Genomic DNA, 23,338 nt, shown 5'->3' with positions numbered 1-23,338 from the left:
AGGGAACCCCTATTTATCCAGATTATTCCAATATTGATAAAAACGTAAGGAAGCCGATGAACTCCCAGTATATTAAAAACAAACACTGAAAAATAAAAGTCTGTTACGGTTTACTTAAAATATATTCTCCTTTTTTAAATTAATATATTGTCATTGATAAAAACATTGATAAAAAGGTGTATTATTATTATTATTATTATCATTATTAAAATTTTTATTTTTATGTGTGTTTTGAGTTTTTTTTAAACTCTTTAGGCTTTTTTTCATTTATTTATTTAAAGTGAGTAAAAATATTTGACAAAAAAAAAGAATACCGGTAATCAAAAAAAAATCTAGTACTTATCTTAAAAAAAAAAACTAAATGCCAGTGCAAATACATTGTATAAAGTCCATTTAAGTATTCTAGCTTTATAACTGCTGGCAAAGTAAAAACGTTATCTTAAAATGCTATAATTTAAACTATAATAGATTATAACATGCTATAATCTATTAAACTATAATAGATTATAACATGCTATAATCTATTAAACTATAATAGATTATAACATGCTATAATCTATTATAGTTTCGTTAAGATGAACAATGTTCCTCTAAAAAAGATATTTTTCAATTAAACATTTATTTTAACACAATTTTCTTTTTTAAATGATGCTGACTAAAGAGTGACAGAAAAAGCAAACTAGCCTCTAAATAGGTAACCATCATAATATTGATGTAAAGCATTTCTTTATTGAACAAAACACGATTTTTCAATCATTTTACATTTAAAGTCAAATATAACTATTTTTGTTTGTCGAAAGAAGCATAGGTTATTGTCTAAACAACTTTTACACACATTTATGCTACAGTGCTTGGGAATCAAACCCTAAATCTATATAATGTTTGCAAAAGTCATTACTGTAAAATCAGATAGTAAATGTCTGACCAAATGTATCGTACATGTAAATATTTTTATATAAGTTGAAAATAGCTAACTAAGGAAAAGAGTAGCTTATTAAAAAAGAACTCATTAGGTATTATGTTATGTACCATGTTTTGAATCTATGAGAAATAATATTCTTTTCTTTTTTTCCCACAAAGATGAGATGTAAGCATTTTTATCTTAAGCAGTTATTGGCTGAAATTATTATCTTTTTTTAATCTTAAAGAAACTATAACCTCAAAGTGATTGTACAAAACAAACACATTTCTGAACAAGCTACTACTTTTTGAGGTTTCAACTTCTTGAAGCTCGTTTTTATCGAAAATAGTTACAAACATGAGCCTTTATGGAGGACAAAACGTAAAAAAATAGTTGTTTTTTTCTGATTTGTTTTTAATTTAAATTTTTACAGATAAAAACGCAGACTCATCAGGCTCCGTAGAGGGTTTTTTTTTTGTCCCGTCCACAGAAAAGGCAACTAAAGTTAAACCATCCAAGGACAGAAACCATTCCCGCTAACCTCATCCGTATAAATCGACAGGAAGTGTCTCTAAACAACAACAACAGCACCACAAAGGAAGATGACTGAGCAAAAAAATATATATACATATATCCAGGGAAGCTTGTGCGACTTCTTCTTCATCTCACACAGACAACAGAGCATCATCGCCCGGCCAACTTCTTCTTCCTCTTTTTAGAATGTTTTTAACACGCCATGAACACAATGATGTAATTTAAGCATTAAAATAACGAGTGGCTGAGAGAGCGGTGCCCCCACCCACCCTCCACCCTTGTGCCGATCCAGGGTTGACATTTTCATTTAATGCCAACAACCTTTATCAATAATGCTGAAGCCGTCTCCCTCCTCTAACATACTCGCTCATTCTTTCTCCTTCTGCAGACTGCCGGGTTTATAAATAGCTCTCCTCTCTCTTTTTCTCTGCTTCTACGTTTACATAAGCGCACTGAGGGGGGAGGGGAGCACTTCCGGTCTGGCCACCCAGCCCAGCATCTGATCCATAACACTGGGACTGCTGGGGTTGGTGGAGGAGAAGCCAGTTCTCACAAAGTCGGGGGGAATCATCTGCCTCCATTTCCGTCGTTTCTGGAATTCGATCTGTTGAGACACCTCTACTGTACAAAGTATCCCGCAACACAACATCGATGACAACTGCTAGCTACGACAGGTGTGAAAGTCAAAGTGAATCTGGGTTTATGTCGGAAATGTGGTGCACCCTTTTTCAAAGTTCATTCTTCCAACATTGAAGAACTCAGATTTTAGTCCTCTAAACTTTTATTTGGCACCAGGTGAATCTGAGAAAGTCAGAGGGATCTTCAATCCATGACATCCCAGCTGATTTCAAACCTGGAAACTAGGGCTGCCCGATGTAAAGCAACTCGCGATGTGCAATATTAGTAATCAAAAGTGTGATGACGATATGACCTGCAATACATGAACAAATAGCAAAATACAAAGCAACTAATTAGGGGTGTAACGATTTATTTATATATAACGATTCGATTGTGTTGGGTCTAAACTAAACCAACACTTCTCAACTATATTTGAGCAGGAAGAAAGGGCACGGACTCACTTGAAATCTTATCTCGAGAGAGACAGCAGACAGGAACACACTCATGCAATTCTCAGTTTGCTCTGTCTGACACCTCGTTTTTATTCAAAGTCAGGGTGTTTCCCTACATACAGATGCTTCTAAAAAGGGGGGGGGGGGACAATGCAGCCCACACAGGTCAAGAAACTAATCTAAACCAACATCTTAAAAGAAACATTTGCTGGCTGAAATCCTGATGACAACACATCATCGATTTCCTGGCAACACATATAGATTCATAGAAGAGCCACGACATAAGTGGACAAAGCTTAGAAATAGACAATGCTTAGGAACAATAAAGAGCACCTTTCACGTCGCAGAGGACGGTTGGTCACACTTGTCCTCTCACACACTAGCCACACATCCACCACCAACACCAAACCGACCATCATGGCTGGATCCTTCTATCCCAGAGTAGTATCCACCATATCATTTATTTTCATATACCTAAACGCGTCAATCAAGACAGCCTTGATCTATTATCATATTTCTATTGTTGCGTTAAATCAAATGATTTTCGACGTAGTGCACACATTACTATCATAGGTATGTATTGTGTAGATGTGTCTATTGCTCGTTATCTGCATGTGCTCTTCAGGAAGCGATGGTGCAGCTGCCTTTAAATGCAGATACCAGATCATACCATGTATCAGTCTGATGTGATGGGGAGCTGTCCCGGTTTGTTCTGGGAGTATATTGTGCTGTATTTTGTAGTTTTGATCAAACCTCCTACAGTATAAACCTTGAATAAATGAATCTGAGTATTCACAGATTTGTTTTTTAGAGAAACTTTTAAAGTCCAGTTACCCTAAGAACAGAATCATGAGATAACTTGACCTGAATGACAGAGAAACCTTCACAAACATTCAGGAATCAACAAGTTTCTGCTGGTGTCCCTAGGTGGTTTATATGAATATGAGTAAAAGTCTCAAACTGAGAAAGAATGTTCTTACTGTAACATTACGCTTACATGTAAAATTCTCAGAACACGCACATTGACCTTTATAAACGTAAGTGCTCACTTCAGTTTAGCGTTAAAATATGTGCAGTGGGGAAAAACGTATTTCACAGCCAACCATTATACAAGTTGTCCCACAAGTGAACAGTCTGTAATGTTCATTGAGACAGAAGGATAAAAAAGTATTTAGCTCCTACAAACAAATAAGAATCGTGTCCTTCACAGACCTGTAGGTTCTTTTCTTAAGAAGCTCCTCTATCTTTCACTTGTAACCTGTATTAATGTCTTTGGACTGGTTATCTGTATAAAAGACACCTGTCCACACCCTTAAACAATCAGACCTCTCCACCAATACCAAGACCAGAGAGCTGCCTGAAGCTTCACACCACCCTCTGCAACACACGTTCAAGAACCCACTTCCAACGGCAAGTCTGAGTAGATGTCATAAATCCGTGTTTTAGGCGTCTGCATCCAAAACTCTCGTATTCACGCGGAGCTACGCACATTTTAAGCCCTTTTTCAGCCTCTAAGTACAAAATGCACGGCCACTGAGCATGCATTGCAGGTTAAAAACCAGGTCGAACTTTGAATAATCAGAGATTCTGATTTAGCAGTGATGTATGGAGCACGTCCCTTTTGATTCATGGAAGTACCAGTCGTTTGAAAATGGATCATGGAGGAGAAATGAATAGTTGTGATTTGTGGCCAGCTGGAATTAATTATATGACATCAAGTCTTTCATATCGACATAGAGCTGTGAAAGAAAAAATCCGGAAAAAGAATCGCGACATTTTACACCAAGTCTCTTGCAACTGCAGGTAGCAAACATGCACTTGTAAATAGTAGGAGAGGAAGAAGAAGCCCCTCCCTGCTTGTCCAGTGTGAATACCATGGGCTAAAAAAGCATACATGCCCAGTGTGAGCGTAGCTTAATGGAAACCAGGGACAAGTCTCCAGACCTCAATTCAAAATCCAGAACATCACAGTTCTTGTGTAGATCAGCATGGAAGAATGGATCAAAATAGCAGCTACAGTGTGGGCAAACCTGCTGAAGGCCTACAGGAAACACTTGACCTCTGTCATTGACGACCAGGGTTACAATGCAAAATATTGACATGAACTTTTGCTTTGACCCAATACCCATTTTCTTCACCATTAAAAAACATAATTCTTTAAAAATCAAATAATGCGATTTCCTGGATTTCCTATAATGAACATTACAGAGCTTTCTCATCTTTGTTGGACAACTTGCAGGATGTGTGATTGACAAATACTTTATTGCTCTGTTATAAATATTACAGACTTAACTGAAAAGTTTAGTAATATCAGCAAACCCAACAATCCTTTTTAAAAAGTTCCTAGAAAAACAACCAAACTCATCCACCAGTCCAAAATAATTTATGACAGTTGTCTTTTCTAGATCAAAAACTTTTCTCACAGTGGGAACGTTTCTAGAACCGCCAGATGAGCTGAGTTGAGTCTTAGGGGATGACTTGGTATAATGTTACCACCATTATCACTACAGAAACACTAGAAATTTTAAGTTTTGACAGATCATCATCATCACAAAAGGCCATACGTCCACATGACTAAAGACTTGCAGAGAATGAAGCAGTAAAAGCACACTGGAGACAATTTAGCCTTAAAAAAATAATTGTTTCAAAGCTTGATCAATTGTTTTCTTTTTGAAGAGTGCAGAAAAGCTGACTGAAAACATCTGCAAAGAATACAGAAACTGCTTCGAAACCCATCGACACCAGTGGGATGACTCCTCTAGTTCACAGAACCAGAAGAATCAAGCAGAGCTTCAGCAAAATGCTTCTGCTTTCCAAAGTGGTTGAAAATGTTAATCAGTTAAATTAAATGATCTGTCATCTGCTCTTCATGTGGGGTGTGTCATATGGCAACCTCATCACTTTTATAACCATGGCTACAAGATGTAATATCTGCATTTTGGCTGTTTAAATGAGGCTCTTGCTTTAAGTTTCTTTTCTGACAGCTCCTAAATTTGTGGTCAGCTTGGAATAAATTTCCAAATTTCCCTCTTGTCAAATGTAAAGCTTTTAACAGTGTAGCCCTGTTTTACCTTAGTGATCTTGCAGTTCCCATGAATCTGAAGGACCACTTTAAGTCAACATTTAAGGCATTTTTTTATAAACCTTTTGCATTGAAATCAGCGATTCTGTGTGGTTTTGTTTACTCATTTGATCAAATTGAAGTCTTACGTTTCTTTTTTTTGGTATCTGGACATATCTTTTTAAAGCTCCAACCATCTTTCCAGTCTAAGTAGGTGTATCTTTGAAATTTTGTTAATTCTCCCCCTTCTTCACAACACGCAATTGCCACAAACATTCTTAAACATACTGATAGACAAAATTCAAAGTTTAAAAAAAATTCATTGCTCTGTGATTTTAAAGTTTAAAAAAAAGCGTTGCACACATGTTTACATCACTGCAACCCGTTTGCATTTCTAGCCTTTTTGTTGTCAGTCGCAATTAAGAAAGTTACTGCTTATGGTGTTTTCAAGAAACTTGATGAAACGGATCACATTTGTTGATGTTAAAACCCTGGTACAGAACACATGAAGATTCATAAAAAAAACATCAAATTCAGACTTACTACTGCGCACAGTCAATGAGTTGATATTCATTGGACCTTTCCCAGCATGCCCGCACGCCCTCGTCCTGCCAGAGGATTTTTGTGTGATCATAAAATTCCTGGAAAGACAAGAGATGTGTCTGGATTTTACAAAAAACAATGAAATAACAAGAAATGACTCTCAGGTTCTCAGCTCGGCCCTCTAATGGGAAACTCCAACCTGAAGGAAAGGCAGGAGCTCTGAACGACATGTTGCTTTATTCCCCAAGAAGACGACATGAACTCCAGAGGAAGAAGACGTGAATCATATATTTATATTCTTTGTTCAAACCCATTGATTGGACAGAAAGGTTCAGGCCTGAGAATCTCTGGCTTTCAGCGATACTCCCGAGCTCAGTTTAGAGTTTGGGGCCGGTTCAGAGAGGAGCAGCAGAGGAGGCGGAGCTGGCAGGAAACACAACAGTTCATTGAGTTCATGAAGAAACGGAGAGCTTTGTGCCGAAGAAAGGCTCAACCTTCCTATCTTTTGAATCTTCTGTTGGTCAGTCAAGCAAAAAGCAAGAAACAAACCGTCACAGAAGTCATCTTTATACCCTCAGAACGACTTTCTGCAGCTAAGACGCTTGACTTTGCAATGACTTACTGTATTTAGAACAAAGTATGATTGACTGGATAAACTCACTTAATTGGAAACGTCATGTGATTTTTTTCTTTCGGTTGTTGTTTTTTTTATTCATGAATGTAAAACTGGAGTAAAACAAGTCTCATCCACATCAATATGAATTCCGATCAAGCAGTGAAAAAGATTAAAAACCGACTGAGATCATACAACAAAAACTTAAATTTCAATAAAAGTCATGAAATGTTTGGTATAAAAAATATTTCTCATGTAAAAGGCAATAAAAGTAGTAAGATATGCTTTTGGGGCTTTTCATACAAATATATAATGAAAAATATTGGTTTGGTTGTGTGTTTTAATGATTAAAGAGAGACGCACTTCCCAACATCACAGCCAAGTCATCGAAAACAAAAAACAGCAACAATCTACATATTTTAGTTTCATTTATATTGCATTTTTTATTTTTATTAAGGGTATTCTGTGCTCACTGACCATTAAAGGAAAAATCAACATAATCACAAGACTTTTACTAATTCATAACAGCAGGAAATATGCTAAAATCACATAGCAATTGCATACTTTTATAATAGCCTTGTTTTAGAATTTATTTTTGATGGCTCTTGAATTACATAAAACATGTAGTGGTCAATCCATGTACCAAAAAATGGTACAAATGTTTTGCATCACCTAAAAAGCTAATATTGTATTTTAAAAATAGTGTACTTGAACAGATGTATAAAACTACGTTGGGGTATCGGTCAGACCTATATTTACATTTTTACCTGAATAGTAAATATTAGAAATCTTTACTGTTTTAGACAACAAAAGAACTAAGCCTCTAGTTTTTACGTCAAAAATGTCTGCTAGGTTAGCTTCAATTTTTTCTTTTCTTTTATCATATTTTAATAATATATTTTTAAACTGGCCAAAAAAAAATCAATCTTTGTAAAGTTCTGTAAAGTTACAAGATTTCAACAGAATGTTTTTTTAAATAGAGTTTTGGATCCAAAAGTTTATGTTGTTGTTTCTCTTTCGGCTTTTGCCATCAGGGGTCGCCACAGCGAACGAGTCGCATGGTAAACTTGGCAATGTTTTACGCCGGATGCCCTTCCTGACGCAACCCTCTCAAAGCAACCGGGCTTGGGACCGGCACAGAGGTAGAGAAGGGAACAGGGAGCAGCCCGGAGTCGAACCCTGGTTTCACGGACGGTAGGCGCCGCAAACCAGCACGAGCTAAACCGCCTCCCGCGGAACCAAAAGGTCATGTAAGAAGTGTAAAAAAGTAATAAAATGACCTGAAAAGTTTTCACCTAAAAAGTGGTTCTTATAGTTAAAAGTATTAAAAAAAATATTGCATGTGATACCCTAATTAATATTAATCAATAATAAAACTAAAAGACAATAATATAGGATGTTTGTTTTGGGTAATGGAAAATAAAATCCAGAGAATTCTGCTGCACAGAAAATCAAATCATAGATTTGATTTAACTTGACACCAGATTTCCTGGTCTGTGTTTCCTGCTGGTTGTGCAAAATAAATTCAAGTAATGGTACACTCTGAGTGAAAATGGGATAATAACATAATTCCTAAGACTCTTGAGAGAAAACAAGGCTTCAGCTGAATCATCCTGTGATTCCTAATTCCATCTACAAAAAAAAAAAAATCAGAAAATTCAACAGATATTCAGCGCAGGTTGTTTTGTTTTTCTCTCTTCCTCCTCTGCTGCCAGCAGTGCCAACCAGTCCTACTGGTTTCCAGTCAGCCCAGAGGCAAGGTGAAGCGGAAAGGAAGGTGCAGAAGAACTTGTGGGAACTTTTTTCTTTTGCTAAATTATTATTTCTTGTGTCCTCGAGTCTTGCACAATCTTTAGCAAGAGCGTTGGAATCCACCTCAGAGCATTTGCCATGACGTAGCAGAGGCATCGCCGCCACGAGACGTTTTTGTTTTGCTTACACACAAACGTCATCTCTGGAAGCTCAGCTGGAAATGTCAAAACCTAGATGTTAGAAACAATCGGGTCAACGTGATGGAAAAAGGAAACTCCCACATAACGACAGCCCAGTTAATCATTGGCTTAACGTCTTTACTCAAAAAGAATCTGCAGTTCGATTTAAGTAGGTATTTCATGATTTTAAAGTTATTTTAGTTTAGGATTTGCTGATATGCATCTAAAAACCTTTTGGACTTCCTGTGAGCTTTAAAGGTATTTTGTCAGAAATGAATTTAATTAAATTACAATTAAGAGCATTCTGACCATTTATATACATTTTAGATAGATATATTCCTTTTTATTAATGACTTAACATCACTAAGTGCATTGCATACATATATACACACACACACACCACACACATGCACATATATAGGTACATCTTTAAGACATTGTCATATCAAAAGTAGCTCACATGCTAAAAAAGTGTGAGCACCCCTGATCTAAAGCAACAACTTTAAAAAAGCAGCCTTGTTGGATGTTGTCAGAGTTTAGGTCGCATTTCTTCAGCCTCCAACACTATTGAGTTTAGACCAGGGCACGTCTTTTAACTCATACATAAGTCAAGTTTGCTCAGCCTTCTGGTCGGATCCTCCTGTCTGATGTGAAGAAGTGAATCCTGGTGTTGATTTACTACCTTAAGATTGAACGACCAGAACTTTTCCTAAAAATTTTCTGAAGCCAGAGTTCTGATGAGAATTTAAGCAAGACTGATTTTTAACTGGTCGAGTATTTACAACAGTAGGGAGCAAAGCAGCATGTTTCACACTTACATGAGTGGTCCCCAAACCCAAGACCGGTACCGGTCCGTGGGATAGGTGGTACTGACCTACATTTTTTTTGTTTTATTTATAATCTGATTCTGAAAGATTTATTTTGGAAAACTACTGAATTTTCCCCCGCATCCTATTCAATCTGGACTCGTGTCAAGTCGCTCGGTTACATGTTAAAATTACAAACGCTACTTTCTTAGAGAGCTTGCACCGACCCCTAAATAGGAACCCCCAAGCTAACAAAGTTACCTAAAAAATGTGGAAATTTTTTTTTTTGCAGTCAGAGAAAAGAACAGAAGAAGAGTCTTTGACTTCAAAATAAAAGAAAGCTATATTTAACAAATAAAAACCTTTACTCCAAATATGAGTTTTGAATAAAAACAATGCAAAATATTGAGCAGCTGGCTGTCTAATGATACAAGGACGCTACTAATAAACAGTGGATTTACATTTATTATAAAAAAAAAAAAAATCACTTTTAGGGACCCTTTCTGGGTTTTTTTGTATTTATCCGTCGCACCTTTAAAGTTAGTGTCTGATTTTTTAGCTTCCATTCTGACAGTTATGGGTAAAAAATCAGTTACATTTTTTTGGGTTCTTCACCTTCTTTTTAAATATATTCATGTTAAAGTTTCTTCCTTTTCCAGCAGATGTTCCAGTGTTTTGGGGTTTGTCTTGTCTGATTGCGACTACGACACAAACAAAGAAGATTCATCTCTGAACCAGTGTTTATTTTTTTATTTTTTTTTTTTTTTTATGAACAATAAGCTCTGTCGGCTCCTGCACAGATGATTCCTCCAAAACATGAAAGACGGCCTTAATAAAGTGTGTAGCCTCACATGCATGCAAGAGTCTTGAAGGTGGAAGCCTGAAACATACATTTGAGCATGTTTGCATAGAGTTTGAATTAAAAGTGATCTCTTATACCCACTGTTCAGGTGGGAATGTAGCTTAACTCTTTCTTTCAAACCTGAACAGCGGGTATAAAAAGCAGAATGGGAATGGATTATCTGTATGAAATACTGAATGAAATTATTCACCTATCATTTTGCTTTCATAAGTACTGTAAATACTGATTTTTGAGTAATGGGATTTCAGTAGGAAAACTCATTACTATGTGGTGTAGAGGTGGGGGCCGAGGCAGCGGCCCCACAGGTCGCCAGAAGGTGCCTGCAGCTCAGGGGGATGCCTCCATGTTTCTGTGAGACTGATCCCTCAGGACATATTTAGGTTTATTACAGATAATCAGTGCTAATAGGCTGTGTAGTCCTCTCAGGTACGACTCATTCAATTGTCAGGATCCCAAGCGGAAGACCACCTGCTAATTACCAAAGCTCTGAGCTCCAAGAGGCACTCCGTAACCGACAGCAGCCTCCACACATTTTTATCCGACAATGACTGCTAAAAAACTGAAAATAATCAAAAAGCTTTCATTTTTTTCTTAGCGTTAAAGTAAAAAAATGTTATACAATAAAGAAAAGTAAATTTGATGCAAGTCATTGGTGCAAGAATTCGGATTTGCCAGTAAATATTTCGTAAAAAAAGTAGCGCTGGATCAAAACTGTAGATTAAATATCATCTTAACCTGACAGGTTAATTTTCAAGTATGTAAACTTTTTAATGGGTTTATTCTTTTTCTTGGTCAAAATAAGAATTAATGTGCTGAATTTCAAGTTTAAGTAATCCAGTACATCCCAAACATCGAGTTTAAAAAAAAAAGTTTAAATCTTCATGCCCCAAAGCACATCTGCATAGTTTTTAAAAACAATATCAAAAATGAAAAGAAATAAAAAGTGCAGCTACTTCATATACACAACACATCAGGTGTTCAGAAATGTTAAAGTACTGCTGCAGTCACACAGTAATCTCTCAATGAAATAAAAATAAAAATATCACAAAGTGATGTTTTTTTTCTTGCTCGCAGTAATCCTGATCAGCTGTTTATCTGATGGAGAACCTTTGTGCAAAACTTGCAATATTTAAGAGTCTATGTTAAGATATAAAGAGATTTTAGATTTTTCAAAAATATATTAACCTTATAAAAGTCAATATTAGAGAAAACAAAGGATATTTGCCCTGTTTTTCATTTAACAAACTTTTTTTAATTAATAAAAATATGTTTAATTGAAAGAATTAATTGAAAATGTCAAAATTATTTCCAAATAAAAAAAAGAAATAATGGTTGTGTTTTTTGTTTTTTACTGGTACCAGCAGGTTTTTTTTTATATAAAACACATTTTTTTATTGACAAATGAGTCCTATATGCCCTAATAACACCCCCCCTGCTCTCACATGATTTCCTTCAGCTGATAGAAGCTTTCCTATAAAAATGTCCACACGTGTCGGAGGATATGGAGAGACTTACTTTAGGAAAGTCAAAATCCTTTTGGCTTGCTTGGTTGAGGACGTAGTCGATCCGGAAGCGGTTTGCAGGACAGGCTAGCTGGCATGGAGGCGTGAGTGTAGTCATGGCGGCTACAATCGTCTGGATGGAGAGAGCAAAGAAAAAAACAACAACACTACATTTAATAGTTATATAACTTCATGACAAAACAATATATAACCCTGAATCCCAACCACCATCATGACCAAACACAGTGTACAAAAAACAAACACTGGATCAATTAAACTACAGAGACGAATTTCTTACCTCTATCGCTTCTTTTATGTTATTTTTAATATCATGAATTTTCTGTTTTTTCTCCCTGAGGGAAGCAAAAAGAGAGAAAAAAAGAACAGTTCAGTTATTTCTATGTAAGACAGCAATAAATTAGCATCATCGACGACAGAAGTTAACATGTTTTTACAGGAATAAATTCCTTTCCTTAGATGGTGCTGAAAATTAAATGGTGACAAAAGCTTTTTTTTTTTTTTGTTGGCTTAAAATTCAACCTGTGCATTACAGCTCCATGAAACAGTTCACATAAAAGGTTGAAATTATTTAAAAAAATAATAGAAGTAAGGAATTGTTGTTGGTTTTCTTATTTTTAACTGGTGCCAGCAGGTTTTAAGGGGAATCTTTGTAAAATAAAAGTACCTTTTCTGAGCATATAAGTACCTGATGTGGGTTTTGTGGTTGATAAACAAACATCCTTTTTTCTCACGTAATGAGAGCAAAACTTCAGAATTTTGTGTGCCTTCTGGCTTCAAATGAAAACAGGAGAGTTTGGTTTAATTTCAAAATGACACAGGAACTTCAAGTTTTACTAAACGCAATGACACCCTGCTTCTTTTGACCTCACGTTGTGATCAACATTTCTGCATCCGTACAAAACCCTCCAGCTTTTCTGCAATTGCATCAAAAATTCAGACAAAAAGAACAAAGTTTAGTTATTGGAAATTGGGTTTTATCCTGCCATTTGCAAATATATTTCTATTTTTACAAGGTCAAATAATTGGTCTGCTGTTAGGCTGCTGAAACTCCTGTCAATCAATTGTGTTTTAGCTAAATATCAACAACAAAAATGGTGTAAGGGTTAAAATCACAGATTAACCCATTTGTGTGTGCGACTTTGCAGCAGCTGATTTCTGGAAAACGATTCCCACTCCCGGCATCTTGGACGGTTGCAGTGGGGGTTTTGGAGGGTTGTGGTTGCTCTGTTAGCGGGGTCGGTTGTGTCATATGACATTTTGCTTTTATGGGGCTTTTTTAAATAATAAACACCATAACTTAACACATTCATCAAAATGAACCGAAAAAAAGGGGCATTTATGGCTTTAAAGATTAGCAGAGTAATTGCTATGTTCATGAAATACCAAGCAGCAGTGGATGCAGTTTATATTTCTTAGCCCCAATGTTAAGATTTGGTTTGTTTTGCTATTTTTAGAGGGAAAGTTTGTGTGTAAAATTCCTAAATTAAAACGGAGCTTGGAAAGGTTATGGGTAATCACTGCTGATGAAAAAAAAAACAAATGGCTGCACTCAAATGTCTCATGAAATAAATCCACAACAGAACGTATGTGTAAGATTGCATCTATTTCCAAATGAGCAATCCAAAGAATTCTAAACGGCTGTGCAGCTACAACAAATGACACTAATCAGAGTAACTGAGAAAGTCAAATCTTTTAACGTACTTCCTTGTCATTGCTGCAACATAACCTGAGTCTAGTGGGAAGATTGCAACAACGAAAAAATTAATAGAATGACGAATCCATCATGCCGAGTGCCTGACATACAAACCTGCGGGGGAAGTTTCATGATCTGGGGTTGCTTCAGTCCTGAATTTACAACTACTGTGTCTCCAACTAAAGTAGGTCATATGACTACCTAAACCTATAATCAGTCAATCAAGGCTCTTGCGGGGGGGGGCGATGCCCCTTCCCAGTGCGTAGAGCCGACCAAAAAAACAAGGGTCTTCCAAGCTTTCCGGTCTTGTGCCAAACCTATAAAGTATCTTTTTATCTATTGATGCCTTTGAATTTGGTTGACAGATGGGGGGGGGGGTCAACAGATTTTGTTTTTTCTCAAAAAGGCCGTGGAATAATCCAAGATGAAAAAAGACCTGGACTCAGAAAAGAGTTTTGAGTGTTGGATTGACTTTTAGAGTTGGTATTTTTGTCTCTGAGGCCAATAAATGAATTATAGGCGTAAGCGTCCTTCTTAGTTCCTTCACTACCAAATTACAATTCCTAAATCAATTGATTATACACAAGTAATTTTAACATTACAGAGGTTGGGAAATAGGAATCAGTAGGAGAAAAAACACATTTCTTTGATTTAAAGTCCCACTCTGATCATCTATTCATCTATTTTCAAAGCGTTCCAAGTGGTCTTTTATTATGATGAATCAGTTTTCATCAAAAAACATGTCGTCTTGTAGGAGATAGTTTCTGCAGAGCGGCAGTAGTTCTTAGGAAAGTCACCTCCAAGTTGTGGACAGGACTGTTGTTGTGGAGCAAGCCTTCCTTCACTTCCCATCACCCCTCTGTTAAGACTCTCTCCCGCTAGTTTACACCCCCTCACAACCCCCAACCAAACTTTATGGTTGCAACAAGAATGGCAAGCAATATCGGAGCTATCCAGCCATAATGTTTTGAGCCAGATATCAACTCAGGGGAGAAAAATAAAGATGTACACGGATCTAGTCGTATACTAGTGGATGCATCAGAATGGAAATACTCAAAAATGCTATTTTAATCTTAATTTTATTTATTAATGCCCTCCATCACCAGAAAAATGCCACCAGAATATGCTGAAAACAAACTTTAAGTCAGAACTGATGATTATTTATAGTTCATGAGATCATGAAGCCCTTCACTCCTATCAGTGGTCATTATAGCTCAAAATAGATATTTATTTTGTAAATTAGTGTAGACACTCAACAGATTAAATGAAGTCACAGTTCCATTGTGATCCAGTTTTAAATGAAGGTTGCCAAAAGTAGAAAAACGGTCAGGGGTCAGTGTTTTTGTCCAGTGAAGAGAGACTCCCTGCTGGTGTCTCCTAATCTCTTACATCTGGAACTCCACAAACAAAAATAACAAACAGTGGCCTCTTTTCCAGCAGAGTCATCCTGCTCTGCTCAAGCATCTCTGCTTCGTTACCACCTCACTCAGCAGCAGCAGCACCTTCCTTTTGACTGGCACTGCCCCGCATCCCGATCGGAAGCCTGCAGGATCCCAAAGGGGAAAACGAACCCTGGAACTAAATTCAACTGGGAGTCACAGCTGACTGACTGCAGGTTTGTCATCGCACCGGGGCGTCTGGACGCCACCCAAAAATAAACACATGACGCCGTGCCGACCCCAAAAACCCATTCTAGGAAACGGATGATCCAGAATAGAAAAATGTGACTTTGGTTTCCATTGCATCATCTTGGGATCCAGTTTTAGGAGAATTTATAAGAAAGGGTGGCTGTTTTGACCCCCCCAGGGGGGGGGTATTTTTTTTAAATGCAAATCTGACAAAGATAAAACCTTTGAACATTTTGAAAAGGAACGTTTTTTTACCGTTCCACAGTTAGACATTTTCCTAAAATAAACTGTGTTTAATAGCCGTAAAGGACAATTTTAATGCATTGGCTGAAAGTCACACATTTTAGAGACACTAAAAAAACTATTTGGGAGTTTTTAAAGTATTGTGTTCCCCAAAAGAGGGCAGTTAGTTGTTTTCGTTTCATCTGTTACATTTTTTGTTACTTATTCAGCAAACAGTGGTCAAAACGAAAGAAATTTTTACATTTAAGTAAAAATCACATCCTTTTGAAACCAGAGAAGCAGAAACAGCTGACAGGACGCTGATTTATGAAATAAAGATTTTTATGCAATAAAGTTTTTAATCATTGCTTCATGTGGCCAAATTCCACAAAGTGAAAAAAGTGGAAAAGGTGAAATAGTTAAAAAAAAACTTTTTATTTTTGAACAAAACATCTAAACCTAAATTATTAGAATAAACTAAGATAAAGTGAATGAAAACATATAATTTTCACATTAAAAGCAATAAAAGAAAAATATTTTTTGTCCACAAACGACTCATTTCTCCAGAAATGTGTAAACTATTTAAAATTCTGACCAGTCTTGATAGATTCATTGATATTGGAAGCACAGTTTTGTCTCAAAATGCTGTTTTTAAAAAGCCAGAAGTTGGTGGTTTCTATCCTCAGGGAGGACCTGAGGACCCGTTTCCATCCCTGGTGGACGGACGGTGCTGTGAGGACAAGTTTCAGATGTGTGCAGACCCAAACCAAAGAGACAGGAGCCACACTTACTCTGCGTTGAATCCGTTCACGTGCAATATTCGCATCTGTTTGACTATCGTACTTTTCCCAGACTCGCCGGCCCCTAAAACCAAAAAAAAGGGGAGAAAGGAGCGGCCATTAAAACATCTCGAGTCCAAACCTGCATCAAAAGATAACCACGAAATCCAGGATGGATCACTAAATGTCCAAGACCTTTAGGATTGTTTCCCTTAAATTGCAGGAAATAATGTATAAACGGATAAAAAAAAGAACCAAATCCTGAAAATTAAATCAATATTTACTCAGAAATTCAATATTTGTTCAAAATTTCAAAAAATCACAATTTTTTGCCTTTAAAATAAATCTAATTTTCCGGCACAAAAAAAAGCTTTTAGTTATATTTTCCAATGAAAATAACTCTTTTTGTTTAGTTTTAAATGATAAAAACTGCATTAAATAACAAAAAAAAAAAAACATTTTAATGGACGGATCAGGGATCCTTAGTCCTAAATTGGGTCAGAGTTTCAGGTTAAACTCCAATGTTTTTTCCTATGTCCACTAACAAACAAGTTAACTTTTGAACTAAATAGCAGCAACTGTTTTTTTTACACACATTTCACAAAGTCTTAAATGTGTGTGGCAGCCTTCCGAAAATCCGCTCCAAACCAGCTAGAATGAGTTAAAAAGAAATTTACAAATTCATAATTGCGTCCAAATAAAAGCTCATTTATACTATATTAGGATTTCAGCATTAGGCATACCAGTCTAAAAACTGTTAAGAAAGTGTAATCTACTATGAAAGATTTAAAACAAAAAAAGAAGTCCAAATGTTTCTGTCTTGAAAAGTAGTTTTCATTTCATCCGAGCAGGCTATGAATAGCATCCCACCATCCCCAAACACTAACTGGCCAGACAACGCGCCTGCTATTTAGAGGCAGAGAGCAAGTGCTGAAATCTCGGATCCCTTTCGGGTTAGAGTGACCCCGACGAGCATTCAGGAGAAGCCAGTAATCCCTAATGGTAATCCTAATTTGAGATTTAGAGGGTTAGGAGTTTAATGGCTTGGTGAAGCAGCGCTGGGGTGGGTTGTTGTATATGAAAGGGCGACTGTCTGACACCTGGGTCAAGGCGAAGGCATGCAGGATCCAGTCTGCGACCACCACCACCACCTTAAATGAGTGGCCTCTCAGCCTCTGCCTCCCTGCCTGTTCGCTTCATTATAAGAAGTGTCAACTTACAAACTTGATTTCATCATTATTGTAAGAAATTGAATACAGCATAAAAATCCTTTCTTTTTAAAAACAAATGAGTTTAAACTATGTATTTAAATCAGTGGTCCACATAAAAAACTCTAGACTGTAAAAAGAAATCTAATTCTCGCAACTCAACTGAAGTTGTTAGTTGAACTTAATTTCATTAGAAGTTTACCTAACATAAAATGACTAATGGAAAGCGTTGCGTTACATTTTTTTTTTGTTCAGCTGATGTATTCTTTTTTAGAGTGCACATGTTCTGCAATTAAGCTTTCCCCCCTCTAAAAGACCTGAGTCAAGACACTGAGGTGGGGGCGTAGTGACCTCCATCGCTTGCATCACTTGTCACCAGAAGACCTACAAACACCTACCTAACAGTAGTAGCCGGTGAGTTGCCCGGTAGATCTGTTTGTCTTTTTGGAGCTGCTTCTCAATCTTCTTGTTGGCCTCCCTCTGTGCCTTCTCCTCGTTGCGTTGGTCTTCAGTCTTACTGTTGCCCAGACAGCCCATCTTCCCAAAAACCCAGTGTAGGTTAGAGGGGGAAGCAGGGAGGGAGGAAAAAGGGGAGGTGGGGGGTGGTGGTGGAGGTGTTGATGATGAGAAGGAAAATGTTGTTGTTTTTTTTAAATCAATCAATAAAGCTTAAATTCCTGCACTGGCCCGGCAGAAGAACACCTGGCTCAAAATGGGTGACATTTATGCTGCCAGATGTGAGCGATGCCAGGTAATAGACGGTGGCCTCCACCAGGCTTTTGCCAGTCTCTTCCTGGAGGTGGGTGGAGGTATTTGCTGGTGATTGATTTGTTTTAAGTCAGCACTGGATCAGGACACCAGAGCCGGGATGCCGCCCTCTAGAAAAGGTTCGACTCCGATGGTTTTCACTGTAAATCCGCAATGAAGTCATCAACTTCATGAGACTGGATGGAAAAGGTCCGGCTCCTCGTTGCACATGAACGTCAACGGTCCGATTCCCTTCCAAAAAAAAAAAAAAAAAAAAAAAAAAAAGAAGAAGAAAGGAAAAAGAAAAACGTCCTTCGCATTCAATATACTACCCCCCCCGCCCCCCCGGTGATTTTATTCTTCAGAAAAGACTCCTCTGGGGCCCATCTTTCAATCCATTTCCACGCACAGCCACACTTGTATTTTCCCTAGCCTTTTATTTGTCCTTTTTTATTATTATTATCAAAGGCGTCGGATTTATTTTTGATCCAGCCCCAGCACATGGAAGAAAAATGAAATATTTCCTCCTAAAATGACGGCATGTGAAAGAATCATCAGGCTACACCGGGGTTTCTGTCTCGATCTTCATAATCCTTCTTCACATATTTTTTTGTTTCCCTTCTTTTGATCGTTAGGTGACAACAGTCTTCGCAGAATTTTGCTGTTTTGTCAAAAGATGCTGCTGGTGCTTGCTTTTTCGGGAGGGGGGTTGGTGGTGGTGGTGGGGGTAACCAAATCCCAAAAAGAAAAGAAAAAGAGGCCCCCTTGCTGCTTTTCCGTCCTTTTTCCTCTCCGTATCGTTAATTTGCGTTTCTCCTCACATCAGAAACCTTCTTTCTCCAGGCGGGCAGCGGCAGCTCTAGTCGCTGCAGCTGGATGTCCTTGACAATAACGTGATATCCAGGTGATCTTGCTGCAAATCCTCCGTTATTCCCCCGTTTGGCGCAGGTACAGTCCGCTGTCAAGTTCCTCGGCTTTTTGTATTCCCTTTGAATCTGGATGGCAGATTAGGGTTACATGTGCATGATACATGAACATACCGCGGTGCTTTTCAATCACTCATATGATAATGATCCAGCGGCGAGACAGTCATTCTCGGGGCCGATGGGCCACGGCACCTCCGACGAGCTATTCGGGGCAGTGAGATTCGTCCCTTTGCGGTGTTTCTCTGAATTATTTTCACCCCTTATTTTTTCCTCTAAGACTTCTACGTTGAGATAGATAGGGCTGGAGAGGTGGGGTGGGGCAAACGGCTCTCACGGAACCCTGGGAACCAAGTACTTTGGTCAAGTTTTCCTGAGGAACCAACTTTGATTCCGGTTGCAACTTTCAAAATAAAGCGAAACGGAATAAACACGCGCCTCATTTTGGGACTCAGTTTTACGGTTTCTTTTTTTCTCTCTCTCGCTCTCTCTTTTTTTACTTAAATACAGTTTGACACTGTGGAAATATTTACTGATAAAATAATATGAAAAAACAAATAAACATTTTAAATTAACAAAAATTCAAGAAAAGATGCACAGATAGATATAGAATGACCCAGACCCCACAATGGGTAAATTGCTTTATTATTGCCATAGCAAAAAAAAAAAAAAAAAACGATAATAAATATGAAATGTTATAGTCATTATTATCTATAGACATGAATAATATACCAAGGATCTGCAACCTTTAGAACTAAAAGGGCCATTTGGTCCAGTTTCTTACTGACCAAAACCCAACGAGAGCAACAAAATCCCAATTTACTGGGAAAAAACGCTTTTTTTTGTTGCCATGAAGCCTTTATTTATAAAGTTTTACTTTGAAATATGTACAATAATTGAATTATGATAGTGTATATATATTTCTATATGTATCGCATTTTTAATACTTTTTTATTTATGATAAAGCACATTCAAGTTCCTGTCAAAATAAAATAGATTCTGTGTCAAATATTTAACTAACCTTTTCTTTTTTAAAGCCTTAGCATTTTTCTTTTTACAGCCACAATAGAGGGATAAAACGTATTTCTGGAGCCTAGAGGTTGCAAACACCTTTATAGTCATTAAATACAAGAAGAGAAGGTTGAATATTAATAATCTGAATGGAAAAGAATAGAAGTGTTTTTGTTCTCACAACTGGGAAATTACAGGATTATACAGAAATCATTTATTCAAAATATCCATGTTATTTGATCCACCCAATTAAACTTTGATTAAGCAAAAGCATTTATAGAAAATCAAAATTAAGAAAAGTAAGATTAAAGTTTTAGAATGTTTGTTTTTAATCCTTTTCATAAATTGCATTTGAAGTTTCCATGGCATACTACATAGATCAATGGTAACCAGAAGTACTTTTATATAATGCTGATTTTTTTTTCCTCCAACATTTTCAGTTTAATATTTGTGACTGTGAAATTCAGTGCCACAACTTTCAACAATACCTTGTATTCTTGTTATAAACCTTAAAAACATATTTTAAAAGTAGACATTTGTCAGACCTGGGCCGCACAGTTGCGCAGTGGTTTGAACACTTGCCTTACAGGGAGAAGCACTGGTTCAAATCCCAGCCACGTCCTTTCTGTGTGGTTTGGATGTTCTCCTTGTGCATGCATGGGTTTTCTCTGGGTACTTTGGCTTCCTTCCACAATCCAAAAGCATGCTTCATAGGTGAATTGATTCCTCTAAATTGTCCTTAGGTGTGAATGTGTGGCACTTTGACAGGCTGGTAACCTGCTCAGGCTGTTCCCCACCTTCACCCAACAGCAGCCAGGACAGACTCTGGTGACCCTGAAAAAGCCTTCAGTGGGTTAAGAAAATGGAAGGATGGACAATCTATCCACAATCTGCATATTTCCCTATGGGCCTTTTTTTCCTTTTTTTGTCAACATCAAATTGACAGATATCCCTAGTCAAAGTATCCATATTCAACTATGACGAACAACAATCACCACAACACATACATCTATATTAGCAGCAGATTTAAAATTAATTGACCAAATCAAATCCATTCATTTTCCTTTAAAGCAACTCTTATATTTTTAATAGTTAAAAAATGTTAGGTTTCCTGTTCATCCTTAGAGCTAATAATTTTGTCAATAAATATGAATTAAGTTTAATTTAAAGAACTAGTAGTAGGAAAACATTGTCATTGTCTTTGATCGCTGCATTTGTGATACTTTATGCAAATGTTCTGTCATCTTCAGGCTTTGAAGATGCCTGTCAAATCACTCGGGGATTTTTTACAGCTAATGCACAAAATAAGGCAACACATTACCAGAGCACATTTTAATGAAGTCAGAAGCAACGAATGGGATTTTGCAAAGAAGGGGTCAAGACTTTTAATCTGAAGTGACGATTGCTGTCTTCTCTCTTCCGCTTTGCAGCCACTTGAACATGCCGATGAAGCCGGCTGTGATCACATGACTGCCCGGAGCTTCATGAAACTGAGCAACTGAAGGGAAGAGGCGCCCCCTTTTTAGCAAAATGATAATCAGCAGTCTCACCTTAAAAGTTTCTTTCAGAGACTCCTAAAGCCTGCAGAAATTCTAGCACAGCTCATTTGACCAGTTTCAAATTTTTTGAGATGTGTGTGCAACAGTTTCCCAAAGAAAGTGAAGAAGGAGCATGCACTTCCATAAAGCAAGTTAAGGAATTTGGAAACAGAAGGAAGTTCTGTCTTAACAACTGATCTTCTGGTTTTATTTTAATGTGTAGAACTATTAATAAGCAGAGGTCAGAGATTTCTTCACAAAATATTTAATCCCATTAAATCCCATTACTAAATTATACGTTTGCATTCATACAAACACTACTTCAGACTGTACTGTGCAAAAATAAAACATAATTATAATCTTTTCCAAATGCAGTGTGACTTCTCTGGGCCCAGACGCATCTGGATCGACCGCATCAAATGGGTTTTGTGGTCCAAAACCTTTTTTAAATGAAGAAATGTAGGTCATATGTTCCAGATCAAAGACATAAAAAAACAAAAAAAAACATATAAAATACAGACATGCATGGGCTATGAAGTAAATTACAAACTATAGCCTGTACACAAAGAAGAAAATAGGTAACCCATACATTTGCCTGTCTGCAGTACTGACCCATTCCCAGCTAAAAGTGTGTCAGGAACTTTGAGAGGTGAAACAGCAGCAGCATAAATAAATGAATAAGCAATTAAAACTATTAACTATTAAACTATTACTGGCTTAAAATCCTCAAACTTTTTCAACATATTATTTTATTCTTTCTTTCTTTCTTTCTAACTTGTCCTGTCCAACAGATGAGAGCTGAAGGCATTTATGTGTCGGACATATTTTACTTTTACAACAGGGGTTAATGAATCTTTGGACACACTAGGTGTATATTTGAATAAACCCATTTTGTAAATCAGACTAAACTTTATTCATATTAATTATATTTTTTGGACCGGACGAAAAAGAAAAGGAGGGAAGAAGAGAGAGGGATGTTGGGGGGGGGGGGGGGGTGTAGAGGGGTGATTATATAAGGGGGGGGGGGGAGTCATGTGAAACATCATCAAGCAACAAGTTGCTGGAAGTTTAAAATCATTACTGTCAGGTTTAGATGTAGACTCAAATGTTACCAACATACCCATGGGCTCCAAATATGTTCACATACAAACATGTCCACATGTACACAGTACAACTATTGTGAAACATTTCATTCAATCACGCAAACTATTTGTGCAAAGGTAAGAAAGCACCTGTACTCGAGTGAGGGTTTCTGTTCTACTAAGGTGGATGAGTCATCCCCACACCAAGACCCCCGCCGCAGCGGCAGCCAGGACCCCCCAACACCCATACGGCATAGCAGATAGTCGAAAAACGCCCACCGGGCAATCACATCCGCCACCCAGGCCAGAGCCAGTAGGACCACCACAGGGGCCCCCAATGCCAGAGAGCAGGGAGGCATAGGGGGACAAGCTCCAGCCAAACCAGAAGAGTAGCCCCCCTGCCGCGCCCGGAGGGCCCAACGCAGGCCCCTGCCCCAGGAGAGCACCCACTGCCCCAGGAGAGCACCCACTGCCCCAAACGAGCACCCCACCACCACCCAGGAGTTCTGAGCATCCCCCAACCCCAAGGACGAGCCAGGGCCCCCAGGGGAGACCCGCCCCACGCACCCATCCAGCCCAGTGTTGGTACAGGAGAGAGCGAGATAGGGGCAAGCCACACCTGCCCAGGAGGAGGACACCCAGGGGAAGTGGGGGTCCACAAGG

General features: G+C 37.8%; 1 protein-coding gene across 2 annotated transcripts in view; it reads right to left on the bottom strand.

The window, feature by feature from the left end:
• The window catches only part of LOC101166373 (guanine nucleotide-binding protein G(s) subunit alpha), a 31,175-nt gene extending 11,807 nt beyond the window's left edge, over nt 1–19,368 (bottom strand). For both annotated transcript variants that reach the window (XM_011474905.4, XM_004068697.5), the window contains exons 1-5: nt 17,773–19,368; nt 16,179–16,251; nt 12,122–12,176; nt 11,837–11,956; nt 6,110–6,207 (exon numbers count right to left, since the gene is read on the bottom strand). In XM_011474905.4, coding sequence (XP_011473207.1) covers nt 6,110–6,207; nt 11,837–11,956; nt 12,122–12,176; nt 16,179–16,251; nt 17,773–17,911 — 485 coding nt within the window. In that variant the 5' untranslated portion in view covers nt 17,912–19,368. The remainder of the gene's footprint in view (nt 1–6,109; nt 6,208–11,836; nt 11,957–12,121; nt 12,177–16,178; nt 16,252–17,772) is intronic.
• Between the last annotated feature and the right edge of the window lie 3,970 nt (nt 19,369–23,338).

The sequence above is a fragment of the Oryzias latipes genome, chromosome 5 (genome assembly GCF_053564925.1).
Source record: "Oryzias latipes strain Hd-rR chromosome 5, Olatipes_Hd-rR_3.1".
Classification (NCBI taxonomy): Eukaryota; Metazoa; Chordata; class Actinopteri; order Beloniformes; family Adrianichthyidae; genus Oryzias; species Oryzias latipes.
The sequence above is the reverse complement of the archived record's forward strand: the minus strand, read 5'-3'. Positions and strand labels throughout refer to the sequence as shown.